This window comes from Alosa sapidissima, chromosome 9, assembly GCF_018492685.1.
Source record: "Alosa sapidissima isolate fAloSap1 chromosome 9, fAloSap1.pri, whole genome shotgun sequence".
Taxonomy (NCBI): domain Eukaryota; kingdom Metazoa; phylum Chordata; class Actinopteri; order Clupeiformes; family Clupeidae; genus Alosa; species Alosa sapidissima.
Window position 1 is genome coordinate 33,894,115 of NC_055965.1, and position 26,185 is coordinate 33,920,299.

General features: G+C 40.5%; 1 protein-coding gene and 1 long non-coding RNA gene across 2 annotated transcripts in view; one reads left to right on the forward strand and one right to left on the reverse strand.

The window, feature by feature from the left end:
• LOC121718854 (zinc finger protein 665-like) overlaps window positions 1-26,185 on the forward strand; it is a 1,212,449-nt gene that overhangs the window by 1,181,641 nt on the left and 4,623 nt on the right. Inside the window, exons 1-2 of the mRNA XM_042104200.1 lie at window positions 23,027-23,134; window positions 24,586-24,906. Of these exons, the coding sequence (XP_041960134.1) occupies window positions 23,035-23,134; window positions 24,586-24,906 (421 nt within the window). The 5' untranslated portion in view covers window positions 23,027-23,034. Of the gene's footprint in view, window positions 23,135-24,585; window positions 24,907-26,185 lie in introns of the transcript that reaches the window.
• Window positions 1,293-25,644, reverse strand: LOC121719068. Its single transcript, XR_006034128.1, has 3 exons — window positions 25,497-25,644; window positions 19,960-19,964; window positions 1,293-1,358 (listed from the first exon to the last, which is right to left on the reverse strand). It is a non-coding gene; the product is annotated as an uncharacterized LOC121719068 (long non-coding RNA).

Sequence of the window (26,185 nt, forward strand, 5' to 3'; positions counted from 1 at the left end):
CTGTTTTTTCTGACAGCGTTTTTTCTGAGACCTGATTTTCTGAGACCTGACTCCACTTTTTCTGACAGCGTTTTTTCTGAGACCTGACTCCACTTTTTCTGAGGCAGTTTGGTTTGAAGCAGTTTTATCTGAGGATGACAGAGGTTTTTCTTACGCTGAGGCAGTTTTGTCTGAAGATGACAGAAGTTTTTCTGAAGCTGAGGCAGTTTTGTCTGAAGATGACCGATGTTTTTCTGAGTCTGACACCTGAGTCTGAGGATGTCCTAAAATGAACACCGTACGGGACTTATTTACCAGTACTGACTGGCGGACAATATATGGCTATTATACGACTACTTGCAAAAACGATGGAGTCTGAGAGGAGTCTCATGATGACTCCTCTCAGACTAAGACTTTACAGCTTGTATTAGAACAAAACATTGAGGGGTGTGATGAGTTCTTAATATTCTTTATATCATGTTTTATGAGAATAGTTAAATCATAGGGGGCATTTTACCATCTTTAACACATGAGCCACTGCTCTTCAACATCATGTATCTATGTCTGTGTTGACATTCACATACCATCTCCAGCTAGACATTGTTCCTCTAAATCTCCAAGTGGAGACAAATACTATTTTCATTGCTGTAGGAGGAGGAAGAAATATTATATGTTTTTTTAATATTTTTCTTATATTGCAGGAGTTGAAAGGCTAACTAAGAGTTTCAAGAGTGGGTCAGATCTCAACCCACATCAGACAACACATACTGGACAAAAGCCATATCAGTGTACTACATGTGGGAAGAGTTTCAAAATCAACAGAGAGCTTACTGTACATCAGAGAACACATACTGGAGAAAAGTCACATCATTGTTCAGATTGTGGCAAGACTTTTCTCCAGGCATATCATCTCAAGATTCACCAGATGAGCCATACTGGGGAAAAGCCATATCAGTGTGCTACATGTGGGAAGAGTTTCAGAACCAAAGGAGAGCTTACTGCCCATCAAAGAATACATACTGGAGAAAAGCCATATCAGTGTGCTACATGTGGGAAGAGTTTTACTCAGGCAGGTACTCTTAAGACACATCTGATGTTCCATACTGGGGAAAATCCATATCACTGTTCAGATTGTGGAAAGACTTTTAGTATCGCAGGTCATCTCAAGATCCACCAGATGATCCATACTGGGGAAAAGCCATATCAGTGTGCTACATGTGGGAAGAGTTTCATAACCAACATACTGCTTACTGTACATCAGAGAACACATACTGGTGAAAGACCATATCAGTGCTCAGATTGTGAAAAGACTTTTACTCAGTTGGCTCATCTCAACAAACACCAGATGATCCATACTGGAGAAAAGCCATATCAGTGTGCTACATGTGGGAAGAGGTTCAGAACCAAAGGAGAGCTCATTATCCATCAGAGAACACATACTGGAGAAAAGCCATATCACTGTGCTACATGTGGGAAGAGTTTCAGAACCAAAGGAGAGCTCATTATCCATCAGAGAACACATACTGGAGAAAAGCCATATCAGTGTGCTACATGTGGGAAGAGTTTCAGAACCAAAGGAGAGCTCATTCTCCATCAGAGAACACATACTGGGGAAAAGCCATATCAGTGCTCAGACTGTGGAAAGACTTTCTGTGATAAGGGTTATCTGAAGATACACCAGAGGATCCATACTGGGGAAAGACCATATCACTGTTCAGATTGTGGACAGACTTTTACTCAGGCAAGTCAACTCAAGAAACATCTGATGATCCATACTGGGGAAAAGCCATATCAGTGTGCTACATGTGGGAAGAGTTTCAGAACCAAAGGAGATCTTACTACCCATCAAAGAATACATACTGGAGAAAAGCCATATCAGTGTTCAGATTGTGGAAAGACTTTTACTCAGGCAAGTCATCTCAAGTCACATCTGAGGATCCATACTGGGGAAGAGCCATATCATTGTGCTACATGTGGGAAGGGTTTAAAAACCAGCTCATACCTCACTGTCCATCGGAGAACACATACTGGAGTAAATCCATATCAGTGTTCAGATTGTGGAAAGACTTTTACTCGGGCAAGTCATCTCAAGACGCATCAGATGATCCATACTGGGGAAAAGCCATATCAGTGTGCTACATGTGGGAAGAGTTTCAGAACCAAAAGAGATCTTACTGACCATCAAAGAATACATACTGGAGAAAAGCCATATCAGTGTGCTACATGTGGGAAGAGTTTCAGAACCAAAAGAGATCTTACTGTCCATCAAAGAATACATACTGGAGAAAAGCCAGATTAGTGTAGCCTAGAAATCTAGACGCGCCCCTAGCGGGCTAGTCTAGCAACTCTCCGTTGGCTTGTGAGCTCCAGAAATCGAAACTCAATCAGGCCAATGAAATCGTGTATAGTCGTTAGGTGGGCTTAACATAATGATTGATGGCAGAGTTGCAACGGTTTGGTTTGAATTCCCTGCTACTTGAAAACAAATAAGATGGATGTTGCTGTTGGCGAACAGTGTGACACGAGTTAAGCTTTTATTAATTTGGCAAAAGTTTGAACTAGCCAACTAACTCCGCTGTTGGGAAATGCATGACTCAAAGCCATATCAGTGTTCAGATTGTGGAAAGAGATTTAATCAGGGGAGTAATCTCAATGTACACAATAGGATGCATACTAGGAAAACAGTGTTATAATTGCTCAGACTGTAAAAATACTTTTTGTCATATGGGTCATCTAAAGACTCACCAAATAATCCGTACTGGGGAAAAGCCATATCGCCCACAGTGGTCTTCTGATAGGCGTCTGTTCTGTCAACCAGCAACAAACGCTAGGTCAAATTCAAGACTTTTTTCCTCAGTGCTTCCGTGTTGGTGGAATTAGTTGCCCCGTGCTCTCCATTCCTGTGATAGTTTTGGTTCTTTAGGCATAACCGTTCTACATGTACTAAGTTTATTAAGTGTTTCTTATGCGTTATGGTTTGTATATTATAGTATTTGTTTATTTTCAGCTTTTGATTGAATTGACATTGCTGTTTGTAGTCTTATCAAGTTTTTAAATTACTTACTGCTAAATGTAACTATTGTATTGTTGTTACTTGTATGTCGCTTTGGACAAAAGCGTCTGCCAAATACCCATAACCGTAACCATAGTTATGGATCTGTTCCTGTGCTGTAGTGAGATTAATGCTGACAATAAAAACGTTTCAAAATATACTGTCTTTCTTTGTTAACAGCATTACCAGTACATGCCAGATTGAAAATGAATATTGCACATTGTAAGATGTCTTGCTATAGCCTACCCTTCTGTGTTGATCATGTCCTCACGTGCACCATGCAGAACAACCAAATGACCGTACTGCAATCCATGGGTATACAGTGGCAGGGGCGGAGTGGGGCACTAAAATCCACCGGGAAAATTCTGACGACTCATCGTTTGCACATTGGCAAGAAATCGCCGGGATGTCGGCAAATCATCGAAAACGACAATGAGCCAATGTTTTAACGACTCATCAGCGCTATGCCCACCCCCGGCTTATACGACCTTTATTTATTTAGGTCGGAACTTGAGATTGCACATTTTACACTAGGCTATAAATGATTAGATCTATAAAGACACAAGAAAGATGCCAGAAATATTTTCAATTAATTTTATTTAATGTTTAAAAAAGTCTGAATGATGAAAAAGTGCTGTTAGAAAATGTTCCCCCAAAAATCAGGTTCTTCTCCTGCAAGAGACAAAAACAACAATTAATTCACCGCAACACTTTCATCTTTAAAGTCTACCCTTACCGATTGCTGTTAAGGAATTTTCATAGATGCAGAGAACCACTACCGAGCTCGGAGAAATAGATTTCAAACCCATTAGCATTACCTCAGCTGATATTTCAATCAAGCAGAGGCGAGCTAATGCCGTTACTTGGCTAGCGCGCTAACGCCGGCCAAAACACGAACTCTGGAAGTGACTAGAGAAAGTTGGGACTGAAACGTAGCCTACATTTGCTTTGGGAACTTTGGCTGATGCATTTATCTGTGCATTTCCTCTGTGCAAAGGCGTTATGTGACACGACCAGCAGGTTAGCTCAGCCAAGACAGTAACGTTAGCTAATAGCCTAGCTCCCACTCCTTTCCATACAAAAACGACAGCCTTTCCTGGGTTAAGTCTCACGGTCAAATAATAACTTGCTATTCTTACACCCAAGCATATTGCTGTCCTTGTACCGGTAATCATGGATGCTGTAGTGTTAACATTTCGCCATAGCCGCTAGCTAGGTTTAACATATTTTCCAGTGTTAGCTCAACTAGCTAACGTGAATTAGTTCACAACGAAGTTGTAATTACCCCAAAACAGCTCTTTATAAAGTAATGTACACCAAGTTATGGCTTAGGCTAGCAGGCAAATATATAAACAGTCATACAATTGACACAATGCCTATTTTCTGACAATTTACATGAGTGAATTTACCAACCTGAAAATCGCTGCTCCAGGAGGCTGATCTGACGTGCCTGGCTGCCTGCTACACACGCAGAAAAAGAACAGATAGCGGGATCTGCGTCTGGTAGTAGGAACGATCAAAAGCCAACATACATGGATGCTGGGGTAAAAAAAAACAGATAGCGGGATCTGCTTTGGATAGTAGGAACGATCAAAAGCCAACATACATGGAAGTGACTTCAGGCCGATAATAATACATTGGATATGTGGAAGTACGTTCTATGACTCTATGGGCGCCATTTTGGTAAGCTGAGGTGGGGTGGCCACGTTCAGTCCTATGAGTTCGTCGTGGAGGCATATGACCAGGTATGTTTAATTTAAATGTTATATTGTATATTGTTTAACGATATTTACATGTTTAAACTGATATGTACATAATCGACTTTATATGTTAGTACTAGGCGAGTTGAAATATAGGTCAAAATGTTAATTTCTTAATTAAAGCGAGAGCTAGCTATCACCAGCTGGTCAGATTCACTGCCAAATTACCGAGGGCTCGCTGACTGACTAGTGATTTATGGACTGGTTTTAAAATGCCTCTTTCGTTTGTCACCAAGTCGCTGTTAAAATGGACGTTTATTTGATGTTATTGTCCAAGAGATAGCGCTTTAACCATTTGCAATCAGCTGTTTTCCCGGTCTTCGCAGCAGTAGAAGCATGGCCAGCTAATAGTTAGCTTAGCTGCTCATTTAAATTGGCAGCAACTGTCTTTAACAGTGGATGGGTCTTCACAGCTACAGATTCGATACGGTCAGTTTTTAAAAAATCTTTCCCAACAGATGTCTATTTTTTTTTTCACAAGAGCCACATTGGCAGTGCAAAATTAAAAAGAGAGCCACTTTTACAACATACTAACTCACCTTTGCAAATGTGCCTTTCTACATATAAATTGGATATCCCACAAAAAAATAAATAACACAGCCAATACAGCTAAATGTATACAGCCAAGGCTTAATAACTTCCTTTCACCTTCATTACTTGGGTGAAGGGAGAAGTATAATTCAGATGTTTGCGTTTTTCTAGTGCAGTATTGTATGTTTATGAAGCACATTTGGAAAAAATATATTGGCTGTGTTACCACAGCCTACAGTGGGTCCCATTTAGAAATGGCCACATAGCACATTTGCGCTTTCCGTGATACACGCAGCTACATGTATTACAACTTATCGCCACAAAGTGGCAGTTTAAGTCCACTGTAGCATTGCCGGTAAACAGGGCAATGGATTGCATTCAAAGGCATTGCAAGTGGCAGTGAGATACTGTAAGCAGAACGAAACTAAAGATAACCTCGCTGAAGTCATACAGTAGACTAGGCTAAATCCGAGCATTTGGATCAAGCTGGGGCCAGAGATGATGGCCTTTGGCGAACAGTTTAGGCCTACTCAAAATGAGTAAAACCAAATTTGGTGAAATCTCGCCAAAGCTGCATGCGAGCCACCAATTATAGCTTGACGAGCCGCGCAATGAGTAGCACTGGTCTGGCAGAAGTATGTGACTGAGACTATTTCCAAAGTGTTCAGATGGCAGCCAGTTGATAAACCAGGGAAAGCAACCAAACAGTTAATGTAGAGTCAGTGGTTGAAGTTATTTTATTATTATTATTATTATTATTACAATTCATTACAAATGTTAATATTTACAGTAAAATAAACAATAATGTGTCTGCAAGTGTGATATATATATATTCATACATAAATAGATACAAATAATAATTATGCTTTATTTTACAGGCCCAGGGCAGCAGAGCACATCATTTGTGTGAAACTTTTTTTAGTTTTCTGGATGACTTTTTTGCAGTGCGGTGCAGCTCCCTGTTTTTAAATTTTAGAGCATACTGCACACGCACACTGACAAAGGTGGCTACAATTTTGGCCTTAACTCCCTCACAGCACAGAGCAAGATCTTTGTACGTTGCCTGGTTCTTGATGACTTTGTTTATTATAAGCAGAGGTGGAAAGTAACGAAATACATTTACTCACGTTACTGTATTGAGTAGTTTTTCTGTGTATTTTGTATTTTTTAAGTAGTTTATAAAATCGGTATTTTAAATTTTACTTGATTACATTTTGAGTGAAGTATTGTACTTCGCTACATAAAAAAAATCCCATCCGTTACTTGAGTAAAAAAAAAAAAGTTAAGACTAACGAAAACAGAAAGGGAGAGAAAAGAAATCGCGCCCTAAACCACTAGCCTAGTGATAATGATCAGCATGTAGCCTACAACAGGACATCAAGCTGGCGCCATGCAGTCTTTCTGAAAGGGATGGAGCTGGAGCTGGATCACGAGATGCATCAGATTACATGTGTAGCCTAACCTATGGGTGGCAGATTACATGTGTAGCTATTTCAATGGGTTGTCTCAGTTCGTTTTAGCACTAATGATAGCTGTGATATTCAAGCAAACACCATGGGATTTCGTGTTTTGACGTTTGTGCTCACCTTTCTTTGGAAAGAAGTTTATTAGCAGTTGTTTCCCCTCATTTTGATGTCTCTCTTTTTAGTAACCTGACTTGGCTTTCTTGGAGAAAACATTGCACCAGCAGCACAACAATTAGCGGTCCACTACTAGCGATGCTCAACTAAATAAACAAAAGATAGACTACCTTATGAATCGTGCAGGCGGACTAAACCATTTAGCTCTTTAGCAGGGGAGAGTGACCTTAGACAGTTTTCACTATGTTTTGTATACAAAATCCAGTCAGTCAAACTTTAAATTTCGTCTGACATTCATTTTGACATTTAATTTGGAAGTTAAAATATTCAGGTAAAATAAATATATGGTGGACATATATTTTTTTTTTTTTTTTTTTTCAGTAATTAGCTTAAATTTCCAGTGAGTCTATTCGAAATTTTCACCACACATTATATTAACACACGTATAAAAAATCCAAACATAAGAGTTATGTGTATTAAAGTGGAATGACACAGGAAAAAAGTACTGAATGTGCCTACTGAAATTTCTTCAATACTTTGTGGAAAAGCCTTTGTTTGTAAAGACAGCTTCAAGACATTTCCTGTATGACAAAACGTATTAGTCACAGTATCAGGTGTGATTTTGGCCCATTGTTCTAAACAGATTCCAGGGGTCCCTCTTGTGAATCCTCATCTTTAGTTACTTCCAGAACTGTTTAATTGAATTTAATTGAATTGGCTGCCTTCAAGTCTTTCTGGAGCTTACTCCGAGTGGTCCTTGGCTTTTGGAATTGACTATCCTTCTGACTCCCTGGTCAGAAATATTGCGAGGAGATCCTGCATGGCAGTGATGTTTCTTCCACTTGCAGATAATGGCTCCCATGCTGCTTACTGAAGATTCTGAAGTTTTGAAATGCATCTGTAACCAGTTTCATTGATATGTTTTGCAACATAAGGTTGCAAAGGTCTTGGGAGAGCGTTTTGCTTTTATCCATCATGAAATGTTTCTTGTGTGACACCTTGGTAATGAAAAACCTTTTTATAGCCCATCAATATACTAACCAAGCTTATATTAATTTGCACAGATAGAAAGGATAACTACTCTAACTACTTACAGATTCCAGCTCGTTCCTTCCCTTTCCTTGCCTTAGTGCTTTTTCTTAGCTTGTTCAATACTTTTTCCCTGGGTTATTCCACTTCATTACACATGACTCTACTTATGGAGTTGTTTGGATTTTTTATGTGTGGATTACTTGAGTTATTACTAATGCCTGGTGAAAATGTTGTACCCCCCGTATTCCACTTTTCATGGGCCCTCTCCTCCATTGGGGCCCTATACTTCCCACTCTTCCCCCCAGTTCGACGCCCTTTAATCTGCTGAACCTTCTGCTTGTTTCCAAATATAAAAAACAACTCAACATTGGCCTCCCTGCCTCAGCTGCCTGTGAGGGGCTTTTCAGTTTGATTACTGTTCACTGCAAAGCGACGCAAGGATGAGTGCAACTAACTTTGAAAATCAACTACTGCTCAAACTTAAAGGAGAACTCCAGTGATTTTTCACATAGATCTCCATTTCTCAACGTCACCGAGTGCTGTCGGTATGAACAAAACTGAAACAATCGGTTTTACCTAGCTCGAGTTGCTGCAGCTACAGCGCTACACACATGGCTGCCTTAGCTGCTGGCTGCAGCAACTCGAGCTAGGACCAAAGTCCTTTTCAGGCAAGTACCTCCACTCGGTGGCCATATTGCAACACTTTTTGGGCACTTATCGTGCATCTATTTCGGCAGAAATGCGTGTGCGTAAGGCTTCACGACACCAATCTTGCTCCAGCAGCGAGATCACAACAGATGATTGGCACGATGTCTTCACAGCACACCACATGATTGGCTCAATGTATTTTACAACACACCACATGATTGGCTCAATGTATTCACATGTCAACGTTTTGCCGCGGAAGGGTTGTGATATTTGTAGACAACTGACTAACCCCATGCATTACTATGGAGGATTTTTTGAGTGCTGTATCTCCTCATTAGAAAGTTTCTGGTAAAACTGGTTGTTCTGGAACCCCCCCCCCCCCCCCCCCCAAAAAAAAAGTAACTAAGTCACTTTTACTTAAAGTACATTTTAAATGAACTACTTTTTACTTTTACTTAAGTACATTTTCAGATCGGTATTTTAACTTGTACTTGAGTAATGTTTCATCAAGGTATTGGTACTTTTACTTGAGTACAATATTTTCATACTTTTTCCACCTCTGATTAGCTTAGGCCTATTTGGTGGCCGGCGGGCTTTATTTGTCCGAATCGACCTATTATCCGATTATTATTATTGAGTTAATGCATTATGTAAACATTGTTTGCTAACCCACCACAAGTAGCCAAGCCTACAGATTCTTGCATGTGTTCATTCTCTCCTTCCCTCTCCAAAATGTTCCTGTTCTAGGCTGGCCAAGTGCATGGTTCTGCTGCATAAAGTTGAACGAACACATTTGTTTATTGTGCAGAAAAATATAAATAACCTACTGGCAAGCAGTCAATTGGCCACAGCCAGGGATGTAGTGGAGGCTCCGCTCTAGAATATTTGGTATGCACTGAGCCAGCACGGACGCCATTCCAATAAGCTCACCGTAACATTTCAGACACAATTCTAATTCCATTAACCCCATTTGAAACAGCTGTTCTACCGTTGCTGTTTAACTGTTTACAGCTGATCGCCAACAGCTGGTTGTCATTGGTAGCCTACTGATACTAACAGATACTACACTCACTAATAATGGTATCTTCAAGAGCATTTTGCGGTGCAATTAACTGCGGGAACCGGCAATGTAAAAGGCCCGGTTTGTCTTTTTTTAGATTCCCACTCAACAAGGAGAGGTAATTTATTAGGCATAAGCATCAGATCATACAAATGTGGGTTGAGGTAGTTTAGCTAGCAACAAACGTAATCGTAACATTGCTAGCATGTAACTTAGTGACATCTAGGCAGGATCTAGCCCGCTACCATTAACCTTATGAACTAAGGTTTTATTCTGAACGAATTAATCTGCTAAGACAAGAGGCTATACAGTTTGCTTATGATGTGACTGGCATGTCTACCCACAGCTGTAAATATGTTTTAAACACATTGTTAGCTCACCACAACTTAACCTAGCCGAGACAATGCTAAAATTAAACAGGTGGAAAAGTTTTCAGAGTAAACATTGTCAAACGTTACCATCATTCATGACTCCACTTCCATCAATCTGTTAGGTGCCAAAAGTGGGTCCAAAATTGTCGTAAACAGGACCTGCAAACCTGGACCGCAAGCTACCTAAACTTCAATTGTCGTCTGTGTGTTCAGCATTTTGAGGACAGCCAGTTCACAAATCAGCTGAGTAACAGATTGAATTGGAATGCTATTCCGACCATATTCAAAGTCCCCAACCCACCTCTTCACATTAAGAGCACAAGGAGGACATTAAAAAAAAACAGACACGTCACAGAAAGGTGAACTCAAAAATAATGTTTAATGTATAAAATAATTCTACATGCATGAAATGTAAAGATTTTACATTAAAGATAAATTAATAACTAAATTAATGAATAAGTACACATATTACTACTAGTGCTTTATGTTTGCACTTCCAGTCCATGGTCAGATTCTGGCAGTAAGGGCGGATCACACTTACAGCCGACTCATCACTGCTGCTAACCATGACACTCCTTCCACATCTGCACTGTATGGCTTCATACCTCCTCCTGATCGTGACGCTCCTACTGCCAAACACCTAAGGCTTTTAAAACAAGAACGTCTTAGGACATTTAGACTTAAAAAGCAGGTGCAGCAACTAAAACAGGGCCTTGTCAAGGCAACTCGAAAATCATATATGTCACCTAAAAATGTGATTAGAGGTGCTGGCAACTTTTTGGAGGAACCAGCCCTCTCCTTCTTTCAGTCACAGCTGCGGAACTCCAGCCGTTTCTGTAAGTTGAAAGGGAGGAGATGGACAAACTCGGACAAAGTCACTGCATTGTCCTTATATCATCAGGGGCCAAGGGCATACACATTTTGTCAACAGATTTTTATGTTACCATCTGTGCCGTCTCTACGCAGGTGGCTTAGAGGGACAGAGATAAGGCCAGGATTCTCTCCTTCTGTATTTAACACACTGGCCAGTCGAGTGAGTGACATGACCCTACAGGAAAAACTTTCCATAATCACATTTGATGAAATGACCTTAAGATCAGGCTTATCATACAACACCAGTAGCGACAAACAACGTGTCCCTTTTCCAAAAATTAGGCATTACCTCTAAGCAGCCTTTCTTCATGTATTCTGGGGAGATCCATGATCCACCTCACCTGCTTAAAAACACTAGATCAAATCTAGAAAAATATGTGTTCCGTATAAGCCAAGTAAAATTAAACTAAATTTGTGAAATGGGTCATACCTCCAGAAATTTTATGAATTCGACTCCCAATTTTACCTATAAGGAAAGCACCCAAATTGACCAAACAGCACTTTCAGCTGAACAGCTTTTCAAAAATGCGTGTTAACAAAGCCGTCCAAGTTCTGTCCCACACTGTAGCAGCAGGCCTCTACACATATGTTGCCTTGGGTAAACTTCCTGGTGAGGCAGCTTACACCGCTGAATTTGTAGAGCGCATTGACAGCTTGTTTGATGCATTTAACAGCCGTTTCTACAGGGACACAAAAGCCCTCAAGCATCCTTTGACAGCTAAATCTGGCCACATAAAATTCCTCCAGGAATGCGTCCCTATACTGGAGGGCCTAGAGGTACTTGGTTCTAGGAATGTGCTTTTTGTCAAAGGATGGTTGCTAGCTATAGCCTGTGTCAGGCAGCTGTGGGATCACCTGCAGTCCGCCTACCAGCTACAGTACCTGTTCACATCAAGGCTAAACCAGGATATTGTAGAGAACCTCTTTGCGACTGTTCGAAGGAAAGGCGGCTGCAGGGATAACCCCTCATCAAAAGAATTTAGGTGTGCTTTAAGGATGGTTATGGTGGCTGAACTGATCAAGCCAGTGATTGGGGCTAACTGCATTCCTGATGCTGACAGGTATGTCACCAGCCTAAAAAGCATAGGAAAAACTATTCCATCTAAGCCTGCCCATGTAAGTGTGCCACCGGCAAAAACCACACCTACGCCGTACAACACACTCTACCTCGATGTCCCTGAAAAAAATACTCTTGGCTACATTGCAGGGTATCTATGCCGTCGATGTTTGAGTGCACATGAGTGCGGCACTTGTAGAGGTGTGCTCTTGTCATGTGAAAATTACATAAATGACCAAACTCAATTGTTCATTCATCATAAGGCATACAATACAACAAACTCAGATTTTGGGTCACTCCTTGTTCCCTCGGAAGTTTTTTTGCAATTCTGCACTGACTGCGAAAAAAATTTCCGTGTTGAGTTTGACGGTACAAACATGGCGAGAGACAACATATGTCTTATAATCAGAGGTGGAAAAAGTACGAAAATATTGTACTCAAGTAAAAGTACCAATACCTTGATGAAACATTACTCAAGTACAAGTTAAAATACCGATCTGAAAATGTACTTAAGTAAAAGTAAAAAGTAGTTCATTTAAAATGTACTTTAAGTAAAAGTGACTTAGTTACTTTTTTTTTTTGGGGGGGGGGGGGGGGGGGGGGGTGGGTTCCAGAACAACCAGTTTTACCAGAAACTTTCTAATGAGGAGATACAGCACTCAAAAAATCCTCCATAGTAATGCATGGGGTTAGTCAGTTGTCTACAAATATCACAACCCTTCCGCGGCAAAACGTTGACATGTGAATACATTGAGCCAATCATGTGGTGTGTTGTAAAATACATTGAGCCAATCATGTGGTGTGCTGTGAAGACATCGTGCCAATCATCTGTTGTGATCTCGCTGCTGGAGCAAGATTGGTGTCGTGAAGCCTTACGCACACGCATTTCTGCCGAAATAGATGCACGATAAGTGCCCAAAAAGTGTTGCAATATGGCCACCGAGTGGAGGTACTTGCCTGAAAAGGACTTTGGTCCTAGCTCGAGTTGCTGCAGCCAGCAGCTAAGGCAGCCATGTGTGTAGCGCTGTAGCTGCAGCAACTCGAGCTAGGTAAAACCGATTGTTTCAGTTTTGTTCATACCGACAGCACTCGGTGACGTTGAGAAATGGAGATCTATGTGAAAAATCACTGGAGTTCTCCTTTAAGTTTGAGCAGTAGTTGATTTTCAAAGTTAGTTGCACTCATCCTTGCGTCGCTTTGCAGTGAACAGTAATCAAACTGAAAAGCCCCTCACAGGCAGCTGAGGCAGGGAGGCCAATGTTGAGTTGTTTTTTATATTTGGAAACAAGCAGAAGGTTCAGCAGATTAAAGGGCGTCGAACTGGGGGGAAGAGTGGGAAGTATAGGGCCCCAATGGAGGAGAGGGCCCATGAAAAGTGGAATACGGGGGGTACAACATTTTCACCAGGCATTAGTAATAACTCAGGTAATCCACACATAAAAAATCCAAACAACTCCATAAGTAGAGTCATGTGTAATGAAGTGGAATAACCCAGGGAAAAAGTATTGAACAAGCTAAGAAAAAGCACTAAGGCAAGGAAAGGGAAGGAACGAGCTGGAATCTGTAAGTAGTTAGAGTAGTTATCCTTTCTATCTGTGCAAATTAATATAAGCTTGGTTAGTATATTGATGGGCTATAAAAAGGTTTTTCATTACCAAGGTGTCACACAAGAAACATTTCATGATGGATAAAAGCAAAACGCTCTCCCAAGACCTTTGCAACCTTATGTTGCAAAACATATCAATGAAACTGGTTACAGATGCATTTCAAAACTTCAGAATCTTCAGTAAGCAGCATGGGAGCCATTATCTGCAAGTGGAAGAAACATCACTGCCATGCAGGATCTCCTCGCAATATTTCTGACCAGGGAGTCAGAAGGATAGTCAATTCCAAAAGCCAAGGACCACTCGGAGTAAGCTCCAGAAAGACTTGAAGGCAGCCAATTCAATTAAATTCAATTAAACAGTTCTGGAAGTAACTAAAGATGAGGATTCACAAGAGGGACCCCTGGAATCTGTTTAGAACAATGGGCCAAAATCACACCTGATACTGTGACTAATACGTTTTGTCATACAGGAAATGTCTTGAAGCTGTCTTTACAAACAAAGGCTTTTCCACAAAGTATTGAAGAAATTTCAGTAGGCACATTCAGTACTTTTTTCCTGTGTCATTCCACTTTAATACACATAACTCTTATGTTTGGATTTTTTATACGTGTGTTAATATAATGTGTGGTGAAAATTTCGAATAGACTCACTGGAAATTTAAGCTAATTACTGAAAAAAAAATATATATATATATATGTCCACCATATATTTATTTTACCTGAATATTTTAACTTCCAAATTAAATGTCAAAATGAATGTCAGACGAAATTTAAAGTTTGACTGACTGGATTTTGTATACAAAACATAGTGAAAACTGTCTAAGGTCACTCTCCCCTGCTAAAGAGCTAAATGGTTTAGTCCGCCTGCACGATTCATAAGGTAGTCTATCTTTTGTTTATTTAGTTGAGCATCGCTAGTAGTGGACCGCTAATTGTTGTGCTGCTGGTGCAATGTTTTCTCCAAGAAAGCCAAGTCAGGTTACTAAAAAGAGAGACATCAAAATGAGGGGAAACAACTGCTAATAAACTTCTTTCCAAAGAAAGGTGAGCACAAACGTCAAAACACGAAATCCCATGGTGTTTGCTTGAATATCACAGCTATCATTAGTGCTAAAACGAACTGAGACAACCCATTGAAATAGCTACACATGTAATCTGCCACCCATAGGTTAGGCTACACATGTAATCTGATGCATCTCGTGATCCAGCTCCAGCTCCATCCCTTTCAGAAAGACTGCATGGCGCCAGCTTGATGTCCTGTTGTAGGCTACATGCTGATCATTATCACTAGGCTAGTGGTTTAGGGCGCGATTTCTTTTCTCTCCCTTTCTGTTTTCGTTAGTCTTAACTTTTTTTTTTTTACTCAAGTAACGGATGGGATTTTTTTTATGTAGCGAAGTACAATACTTCACTCAAAATGTAATCAAGTAAAATTTAAAATACCGATTTTATAAACTACTTAAAAAATACAAAATACACAGAAAAACTACTCAATACAGTAAATGTATTTCGTTACTTTCCACCTCTGAAGCTAATATGCTGCCTACAGGGCTATCAGTCCACGAACACTAGATGACATTGTTTCGATTTAACTAAATGAAATAAGAGCTCTTAATTTTTTATATTGTTGGTTGGTTTAATAGGCTACGGTTGCCAATGAAAAGTCGTCGTCCACACCATGGGTCTCCAACACGTCGCTCAAGCTCAGTCGCTTGCTGAGCTCTTTTGAGCTTGCGAGAGGCTGAAGCAGTCCTACACATTTGCACAGTTGTTGCCGCGACTCAGCCTACGAATTTAATAAAAAGTAAATAACTAAATTTGGCTACGCAAAAGTAAAGGCATGTGCTTACGCAGCCTATGAGTAAATAAAATACCTCGGCCATAGGTATTTGATATTAGGGCCTCTCTGTCTAGGGCCTGAATAATAGACCTATTTACCTCTCCTTATTCAGTGCAAACTTGGAAAAAGATCAATCGGGCCTTTCACACTGTCAGTTCTTGCAGTTCATTACCGAGTAAAAAAAAAAAAAAAACAGCTGGCAACGTTAAAATCAGCTGTTCAGATGGGTTCATAGAATTGGAACTGTATATGAAATGTTGCGTTGAGCTTACCAAAATGGCGCCCTGTCGGGCTCAGAGCGTACTTCATGCCTATGATGTAACTGATCTATCTTGCTCTGTTCTAGAATCTTTGGTTTCTGCCTAGCAGTAACGTCAATGCTTTAGCTCCGCTAACCTTTCGCTCTGCCTTCCATCCATGTGTAAAACAGCAAGCAACCACGCAAATCCGTCAACTGTCAAAAATCCTGTAGTTTTCCCATAGACAGTAAGAGTTTTCCTCGAACTTGATCGCTTGTAGGGTCATGCCTTTAGACAAGGGGCCGCTCATTTATCCCCCTACATTTCTGTAAATAGACTTGACCTGCAATCGGTTCATTGGATAAACCAGAAACACATTCCCCATTCCCAGGAGGCTTTGCTCAATTCTAGCCTAGGCCTGCTAACCTGCGTTAATTTAAGAACAAATTAAATTGTCATTTTTTTTTTTATTTGTGACCATTAAAGTTTTGTAACGCCTGAATAAGACAAAAGTGAATTAAGATAAAAAAAAAAATAAGGCTAGCCTACACAAAAATCAGCATGGGAGAGATGAGTGTGCAGGGTAACATATAGACAGTGAGCGAGTGGTATAAATATTGGTTGGACTTCTTAGAACTCCGAAGTGTAGCTCTTGGAGATTTTTGCGGAAAATGCTATATGTATATCTCATGTACGACTCACGACCGCGTCAAAAGCTCTATGGGCCGGCCTGCACCTCGGCCAGCCTGCACCTTGGCCAGCCCACGGGAAAACTCCTGACCGTCCCAATTGCCACCCCGCGCCTGACAGTGGTGTTGTTCACATTGCATTCAAGTCGCAGAGAAAGCGTGTGTATGTGAGATTGCAAAGTATGTGCTGTGCTATGACATTACATAGATGGAACAAAATCGTTTTATACACGTATTGAATTACAATGTATCTTTATCTCACACACATCCGACACATTTGTCACACCCACCACATCACACTCAAAAAAAATGTTGGATTTGTTGTCTTGTTGGATTTAATTAAAAGTGTTTTGTAAAGAGGTTCCACAAAATTATATTTAATAAATCTAAATATACATTCTTTAAAATGAACTCAATGAAAAAAATCATTGAACAAGAGTGAATGGAGTAGATGCATGCAATTTAATTACTTTATTTTTATTTAGTATTCTTACATTGAACCAACTTAACTCATTGAGTGCCATGCGTTGAGTTTTAGCTTTTTTTTTAATTACGAAACTTGTCTGCTTGTCTCTGTTTCACCTTGTCTAGCCCAAGTCCTGTTTGTATGTAAGTAAGTCTTTGTAAGTTTGTGTTAAAATAAATAGTTTTTGTCCGTAATACTGCCTGGTGGCGTCTTGCACTTGGGTCTGCCTGCACAACCCTGACAGTACAAGCCGACCAGGAACAGAGAAACAGGAGGGTAGAAATACACATACCAATACACATACCAATTAACAGAAAGACAGAGGACTGGAAGAAACCAACGAGACAATGACAGGGAACAGGTGAGTAAGCAGAAACGGAGGGAAAACTAACAAGACAGGAAGCACAGACCAAATAAGGAGATGGGGCGGAGCCAAGGACAGGTGACAGGCAGGTAAACACAAAGCACATGGGGAACAGGCAAGACCAAAACACAGGACACTACACAAAATGGCCACCAGGGTGGCACAAAATCATTAGTCCAGTCCAGATCCTGACAGAAACTGAATTTGGAACATTTATGCATTTATTTTGGCATTGTAAAGCTGTTCACTCCTTTTGGGAGAAGATTCATAAAGCAATTCAGGATATGTGTAACTGTACATTTGAGCTGTGCCCTACAGTATGTTATATTTGTTGAATTACGATGTGGAAAATAAGTTTGTCTTGTCTTCACCGTGGGATAGTGAGAAACGTAATTTCGATCTCTTTGTATGTCTGGAACATGTGAAGAAATTGACAATAAAGCTGACTTTGACTTTGACTTTGAAGTTTCCCTATACAAGAAAATGTGTGTTTATGTGTCCTGTGGATGTGTCTAGATGTGTTGCACCTGCTGTTTTGTGTTGTGTTTCGATGTGTTTTGTGTTGTGTTTCGATGTGTGTGTTGTATGTGCTAAATTGTGAATAATAATAAAAAATAAGATTACTCTTGTAACTTCTGAAAGTAAATATACCTGCTAAAGTGTGAACGGTAAAACAAAATGTCGTTGCACAATTTACAGTTACCCGAGTCACAAGACCTCACCATTATAGAACACAAAATAAGCAGCATTAAACAGACTGCGTTTTGCCTACATGTCATTGTTAGTATGATTATTATTTAGTGTGTGTGTGTGGGTGGGGTGGGGGGATACGTGTTGATTGTTTACCACATACAATCGTTTGGTCACCTGTTATACTGCCATGTAAATGGCCAGGTTGTTGTCACTCATCTGTCTATTTCCTGTGCAAGTCTTTTTTCTAAGATGTTCCATAGAGATATTTCGGGTAGTTCTGGCACAGTGAGTGCTGGATCAGGTAGAGGAAAGATCTGATGAGCTTGACCCAACCCAACATTATCAAAACTTCATACCCACTCCCTCTTACGGTACAACTAGGATACTGTACCACGACTCTCAAAACATGTCATACTATGCCAATCCTTCTGATTTCAACACAAAAGAATTCATCATTCACACACTTACACTCACGGACATGTCTATTCATGCACACACATGGCACCTCCTCCACCCCCATTGTAATTTGTCCCCTGTAGTGTTTTGTCAAATACTGTCTATATGTAGATAGAGAGATAGATAGATCGATACTTTATTGATCCCCAAGGGGAAATTCAAGATCCATGTTTCATGTTGTTTGTGCTCACAAGCTCTGTCTATAATTTCAAATTGTATTATTTTTTTATACCGAACGTTTAATGTATTTTACACTTAGTTGGGTTATGCAAGGTTTGTGTTTTTTTGTTAATATTTGTATAACACATATGGCAAAACTTAAAAAAAGAAATACCATCACTGTACAGAACCAGTTTACACCTCCACCCCACTGTACAGAACCAGTTTACACCTCCACCCCACTGTACAGAACCAGTTTACACCTCCACCCCACTGTACAGAACCAGTTTACACCTCCACCCCACCCCCACATACCCCAAGTATTAGTGCCGTTGTAATAAATTATTTTAAATAGATTAAACGATAGAGAGAAGGAAGACAGTTCACGGTCGAACAGTTAGTATAGCAGAGAAGCTATGCCACTTTCATCAAAACCTATTACAAAGCTATAGCAATGTTATGTCATTAAATACGATAAACAGTGGTTCTTGATCAGATCTGCGTCTTCCTTATCCCGTTAATAAACATATTACAGTATGTAACTATATTCCGTCAGTTCGGGGAAAAAAAGTTGCGCAAACTGTTCTAGTTTGTTTCAAGCAGCATGGGCCGTCAGGCAGGTAGTTAACATAAACAGTTTTTGCTAGGCTAGCCTTCCTGCTGCAACATTACACCATTTGTACAAGACAAGTAGAGCTATTTTATCCAGTGTAATTTATCACTTACCACTATCTTGTTTTTTCTTGTCATCCTCTTCCTTTCTCTTCTTTCTTTTCTGGCTTCCGGACGCATAACTCCGCTTCATCATGACTGCCAAGGTTTTATATTTTCCTAGCAGCAGAGATCACAAACCTGGCTGGCTGGCTGCTGTCAGCGACTACTGAGGGGCCCCAAGCAAATGCTTGGTTTGCTTGCCTTCTAGCGACGGGCCAGGTTGTAGATATTGCACAAAGTACTGCAGCTGCTATGTCAGCGGCCCGTGGGAGTGTTCTAAAGGGAAGAAGCGTTCTTCTGTCTGTTCGTTCTGTTGTTTTATGGTTCTGTATCTCTTTCTTCAGTCTGTTCGTTCTGCTGTTTTATGGTTCTGTATCTCTTTCTTCTGTCTGTTCGTTCTGTTGTTTTATGGTTCTGTATCTTTCCAGAGGGCAGCAGGGTGAGCAGGTGGTGTTTGAATGGTGGAAGGCTGATTTGACATGGAACTATATTCTCATTCAGGCGTAATAATCCAGTCACTAACCAATTAATCTGCTGCATCTTAACCTTGTTGCTGGAAGATACAGGGACTATTTTCAGCTGCTGCATATCATTGTGCTACTGTGCCCATGGTGTTTTTTGATTATTACACCGGAATGAGAGTATAGTATAGAAAATCGCCACATTTAATTTTCTGTTGGTCTTATTACACTTTCTAACTTGAGAGGAGACAAGTTTTAAATAGGGGAGGTGGAAAGGGGAGTGGAAAATGAGTGTAATTCTTATGATTATAATTCCCCAAATGGTGGACTATCACTGTCATGTGGACTGCATCATGCGGTATCAGATTTTAAAGGTAGAGGTAATTGTCTAATGTTGATAAAAAAATACCAATGGTATTAAATGATTCCTAGAGTTGATATTGTAAATGTGGATAATACAGTGTGATTTGTTATGTCAAAAGTTGCTATAGATGAATAAACTCATCTGAGAGGTGGATAAACTATTTCTGTTTTTTTATCCAGAGGTGGATAAACTGCATTTACTTGTGTTTAGCCTACACTACATCCATGGTTGTTCGTAGTGCTACGAGAGAAGATTCTCTTTGAAAACCAGGGTCTTCAAGAGTTTTTGAGGATGGAGAGGGATGTCCCTGCTCTAGTAACTGGTAATAAGTTCCACCAACGAGGACTAAAAGATGAAAAAGGTTTGAATTGATCTGAGTGTACCAGTGGCAGAGCTAGACGTCATTTATCTGAGGAGCGTAATGGCATTCAAGTAGGTGGGAGCAGAACCAGAGACTACTTTGTCAGCAAGTGTCCTATAGTGTGTCCTACCATAGACTTGGGAGTCAATTTTGATGTTGAGAGGTTTAGCTGGATGTAGATATGTCTGAGAGGCGTTCAGAGATCCGTGCTGAGACCGAGGGGTCATCAGATGGGAAGGACAGATAGAGCTGTGTGTGTCGTCTGCATAGCAGTGGTATCAGAAGCTGTGCGAATGTATAATCTGTCCCAGAGAGGTGGTGTAGATAGCAAAGAGAAGAGGGACCAGCACTTAGCCCTGAGCCCATATAATTATGATGAGAAGATAGACAAGATAGATATATCCTCTTCCAACTTCGGGAAACATTTAAAGGGTAGATAAGGTCTTTCAATAGCCTAGAAATCTAGACACACACAATTACATCTGCTGCCAGGGCTAGTCTAGCAACTCTCCGTTGGCTTGTGAGCTGGAAAAATTAAACTTCTATCAGGCCAATCAAATCGTGTATAGAGACGTTAGGCGGGCTTAACATAACAATTGATGGCAGAGATGCAACGGTTTGGCTTGAATTCCCTGCTACTTGAAAACAAAGAAGATGAATGTTGCAAAAAGTGTGACACGAGTTAAGCTTTTTTTAAGTTTGCCAAAGTTTGAACTAGCCATAGCTCTGCTGGTGGGAAAACGCATGTGACTCAAAGTGCTGTCCTATTATAACTCTGAAGATTGGAAATGACATGGGGATTTTGAATTATCGCACCTGTTACACTCTCGCTGGGATGAAAAAGTCTGAATTGCAGACATTTTCCTGAACACCTTTTTGCCCTCTGCCTTTGAGTGGACATTGTGATCTCCAGGCGGTACACTTAGATTTTTGCTACTCCAGAGCTAACTTGCAATGCAACTTGCCATAGGTAGTTAGCTTCAATTAACAAACGGATCTCCTTATATGAGCAAAGATGGCCGTTTTGGTTCTTTTTTGTAGGCGAACTTCAGAAGTCTATTGCACGCAGAGGGAATTTGAAAGACAACCGATTATCCCGCCCCCCGGACTGGGCACTACGAACGGTGAGTGCCCAGACCCTACATTTTAATGTGGGTCTGGTTCGTCAGGCTAGTCTGTCAAAGGTGTTGGGAAAAAAAGACTCACAAGATGGGGTGGGTAGCCATGGCCTACTGGTTAGCGCTTCGGACTTGTAAACGGAGGGTTGCCGGTTCGAATCCCGACCAGTAGGCACGGCTGAAGTGCCCTTTAGCAAGGCACCACTCACGGGATCAAAACGGTATATATACTTATACTTTATACTTAAGATTGTTGAAGATAGAGAGAGATGTCCCTGCTCTGACAGAAACCCTTAGTGTGTTCCATCATCGGGGAACGACAAATGAGAATGTTCTGAATTATCACGTGTGTAAGGACAGATGTGCCAGTTGATGTTTATTGGAGGAATGTCAGACTAATGAGGCGTAGTGAGTGTTCACGTCCACACACAAATCTGCCAAGCCACAAGGCAATTATGTTGGGGAAAAATCCTTTTGGAAGATTACAGCTCATCAGTTCACACCTCAAACCCAACCCCCACAAACTCCCCTTTGTGGACTTTGGGCATGTTAATCCATGGACCTGCCCACCTGATTACCATCAGAATTGTCTAACCAATAATCATTTGTCATCATTTGGATTGCAAATGCTGTATTCTTGCAGCTGATTGGGTAAAAAGGACTCCAGGATGCCAACAGGTCATATAAAGGTCTTATAGCAGAGGGTGGTTGTCACAGGGTGCTGTGGAAGTACAGTGTGTAGGTGTATGTTATCAAGAAGACAACTGTACTGTTTTTTGGCCACATATACATTTTGTTATTTTCAAACTGAAGGGAAGTTTGAGAGGATTTCTTTGGTACAGCAGAACTTCAGTCTGAAATGGCAGAACCACTAAGTCCAGTGAAGAAGGAGATCAAAGAAGAAGAGTTTGATGATTTCCTCCATGAACATATTGGAAGATATGACTGTATTGGAACATGACTTTAGGACTGAGACACAAATATCATCTACTTGGGGAGAAGAGGAATTCACACCAGTGGAAATTATAGAGGGAAACAATTCTGATTCTGGAGAATATGACCATGATGACTCCTCACCTACAAGTAAGATGCTTAAATGTTTGCAAAAAGCTGGATTCTTAGTTAATTGAATTGAATTGAAGCATTGTTTACATTAGATTTTGTCGGAATGCTTAAATCATTTCACATTATTTGCTGTCTTTTACACCTGTTGTCTCCTGTCCTTGACTTCATGTATCAGCCCCCCCCCCCCCCCCCCCCCCCGTTAACCACCAGGCATCTAAGCTGTTATATATGCATATAAAATGTAATCTAAAAATATACATAGTTATCAAGAAAACAATATAATTTGGCTGCTAGTCTATTAAGCAAATTTGTTTTGGTAAGACGTCTTAAATAAGTCAAACTCTTATTAGATTAAATTATATGATTTAATGTGAATGCTCTAGGTAGAGGTTTATAATATTAAAAACAATACCAACTTAATGTTTGCTCCAACATTTGTACTGTAGTCCAATTCAAAACTGACCTGTCCCCTACAGACCCCGTGTCTCTGGCCCAGATGAAGAGAGTATCAGTGGTGCTGGTGGACTGCTGTAGACCACAAGGACAGCGAGGGATGAACAAGCAGACCAATGGAGATGCAGAACAGCCCAGGACCAGTAAGAAACTAGGTGAGCATGGACACACACACACACACACATACAAAGGCTGCAAGTATTGATTAGCGTATACTTTTATAGTCAATTAATCTGTAGTATTATTGTTGATTTTAGTTGTTTGACTGACAAAATCAGGGCTCTAAAAATTTGTTTTGTGCTGTGTGTGGAATTTGGCTGCTTATCGTCTGTGACAATAGATTACTTCAGACTGTCATGGTAAACTGGCTTGCCACATCAAGTCTGTTTCACACTGGTTTCTTTTCACCAAATCACTCTTATTTTCTAAGATTAATAATGACGGGTATAGTTGGGACATATAATCAGTTTTGATCATGTGATCAATGTGCCTCAGATCTCCGCAAACTGCCGTATTCAAAGATACAGTATATATTCTACTCACACAGGACAGCCACAATCCTGCAATATGGTTGAGACTTATTTTCCAATATTGACTGGCGGACAATACATGACTCCACTTATTATACGGCTACTTGCCAAAACGATGTGTCTTAACTCATTGAATGCCAAGCTGTTTTTGGGAGCTTTGTCCTAGAGTGCCAGCAATCTAGACCATTGTTGAGGATTTTTGTCCAGCCACAGCATATTTAGCTGTGTTATAGCTATGAACACGTAGAATAGCTCGATTAAAAGGTGAGACTTTAAGCTCTCGGTGGGTGAAAACCGTGTATTTCTACACGCCTCTGTTCCTGAGAAATCCCAAGCTAAACAGTGGCTAGTTTTCATAAAAATCGCTGTTTTTTTCTAGAAATGGAGATATAACGTCTTTCATGAAATATGAAGTGTTGCCTGTTACTTACTTGTGTAAACATTCCGGGAAGTGATCAGCGAGACTGCCACCTAGTGATAGACCCACGAAAATGGCATGGTTTTGACATGATGTGCATGCGTCACTGATTCGACCCAAAGCGGCAACCAAGTTATGATAAAATGTCCGGATTGTGTGTTTTCATGAGTTTCACGATCGTCATATATTTCATTTCCATTCATCACAGAGTTCCCAAAATCACATATAAGGTGTATTACAGTGTCTAGTTTCGTAATTAAAAAAAAAAGCTAAAAACGTAATATTACATTTTTGGCACTCAATGAGTTAAAGAGATTAGAGCCATGATGACTCCTCTCCTACAAGTTACACTGTTAAACGTTTGTATTAGGAAAACATTGATTGGTGGGATAGGCTCTTCATATTCTTTATATAATATTTTATGACAATATTTAAATCATAGAATTATAGCCTTTAGCATTTTACTATCTTTAACACATGGGCTTCTGCTCTTCAATGTCATGTATCTGTGCCTGTGTTGACATTCACCTACCATCTCTAGCTAGACACTTTTACTGTAAATCCCTAAGTGGAGAAAGATAACATTTTCATTGCTGTAGGAGGAGGAAGAGAAATTATATGTTTTAATAATGTTCTTATATTACAGGAGTCGAAAGGATCACACATGGGAAGAGTTTCAACAGAGGATCAGATCTCAACCCACATCAGGCAACACAGTCTGGACAAAAGTCACACCACCATGCTCCATGTGAGAAGAGTTTCAAAACCAGCAGAAACGTCAATATCCACCAGATAACACATACTGGGGAAAAGTCTCATCATTGTTCAGAATGTGGAAAGACTTTTACTCTGGCATGTACTCTCAAGACACATCTGATGATCCATACTGGGGAAAAGCCATATCAGTGTTCAGATTGTGGTAAAACTTTCAATCAGATGGGTCATCTTAAGAGACACCAGAGGATCCATACTGGGGAAAAGCCATATCGGTGTGCTACATGTGGGAAGAGTTTCAGAACCAAAGGAGAACTCACTGTCCATCAGAGAACACATATGGGAGAAAAGCCATATCAGTGTTCAGATTGTGGAAAGACTTTTAGTCATGTGGGTAATCTCAAGAAACACCAGAGGATGCATACAGGGGAAAAGCCACATCAGTGTTCTACATGTGGGATGAGTTTCAGAACCAGCGAAAAACGTGCTATCCATCAGAGAACACATACTGGAGTAAAGCCATATCAGTGTTCAGATTGTGGTAAAACTTTTAATCAGTTGGGTAATCTCAAGCTACACCAGAGTATCCATACTGGGGATAAGCCATATCTGTGCACTACATGTGGGAATTGTTTCAGAACCAACAGACACCTTACTGTCCATCAGAGAACACATACTGGAGTAAAGCCATATCACTGTTCAGATTGTGGTAAAACTTTTAATCAGGTGGGTAATCTCAAGAGACACCAGATGATCCATTCTGGGGAAAAGCCATGTCAGTGTTCATATTGTGGAAATACTTTTACTCAGGCAGCTCATCTCAAGATCATATCAGTGTGCTACATGTGGGAGGAGTTTCAGAACCAACAGAGAGCTCACTGTCACATAGACACTGTATGACATACTGGAGAAAAGCTGTATCTGTGCACTACATGTGGCAAGTCCTTCAGTCAAAGCGGTTATCTCAAGACGCTCCACATGACTCATACTGGAGAAAAGCTGTATCTCTGCACTACATGTGGCAAGTCCTTCAGTCAAAGCGGTTATCTCAAGACGCTCCACATGACTCATACTGGAGAAACCACTGTTCAGATTGTGGAAATAGTTTTACTCAGGTGTGTTCTCTAATACAGACCAGAGAATCCATACTTGGTAGTCTTTCGTAATCTAGTTGAAACATTCTAGTTGATTAAGCCACTACACTGCACTCTCCTCCTTGGGTGACTATTGGCCAACATTAGCTTCACAGTCACTGCTAACAGCATAACCAGTACGTGCCGGATTGAAAGGGAATTTGCACATTGTAGGATGTCTTGCTATAGCCTACCCTTCTGTGTTGATCATGTCCCCAAATGAACACAGGCAACATGCAGAACAACCAAGCGTCCTTAGTGCAACCCATGGGTGTGCAGTGGTCTTCACCATTGCATTCAAGACGCAGAGACAGCATGTGTGTCTATGAGAGATCGCAAAGCTGTTTTTAATCTATTTTTAAGCTCTGTAGAGGGCTTGTTAAGGCGTTACATAGATTA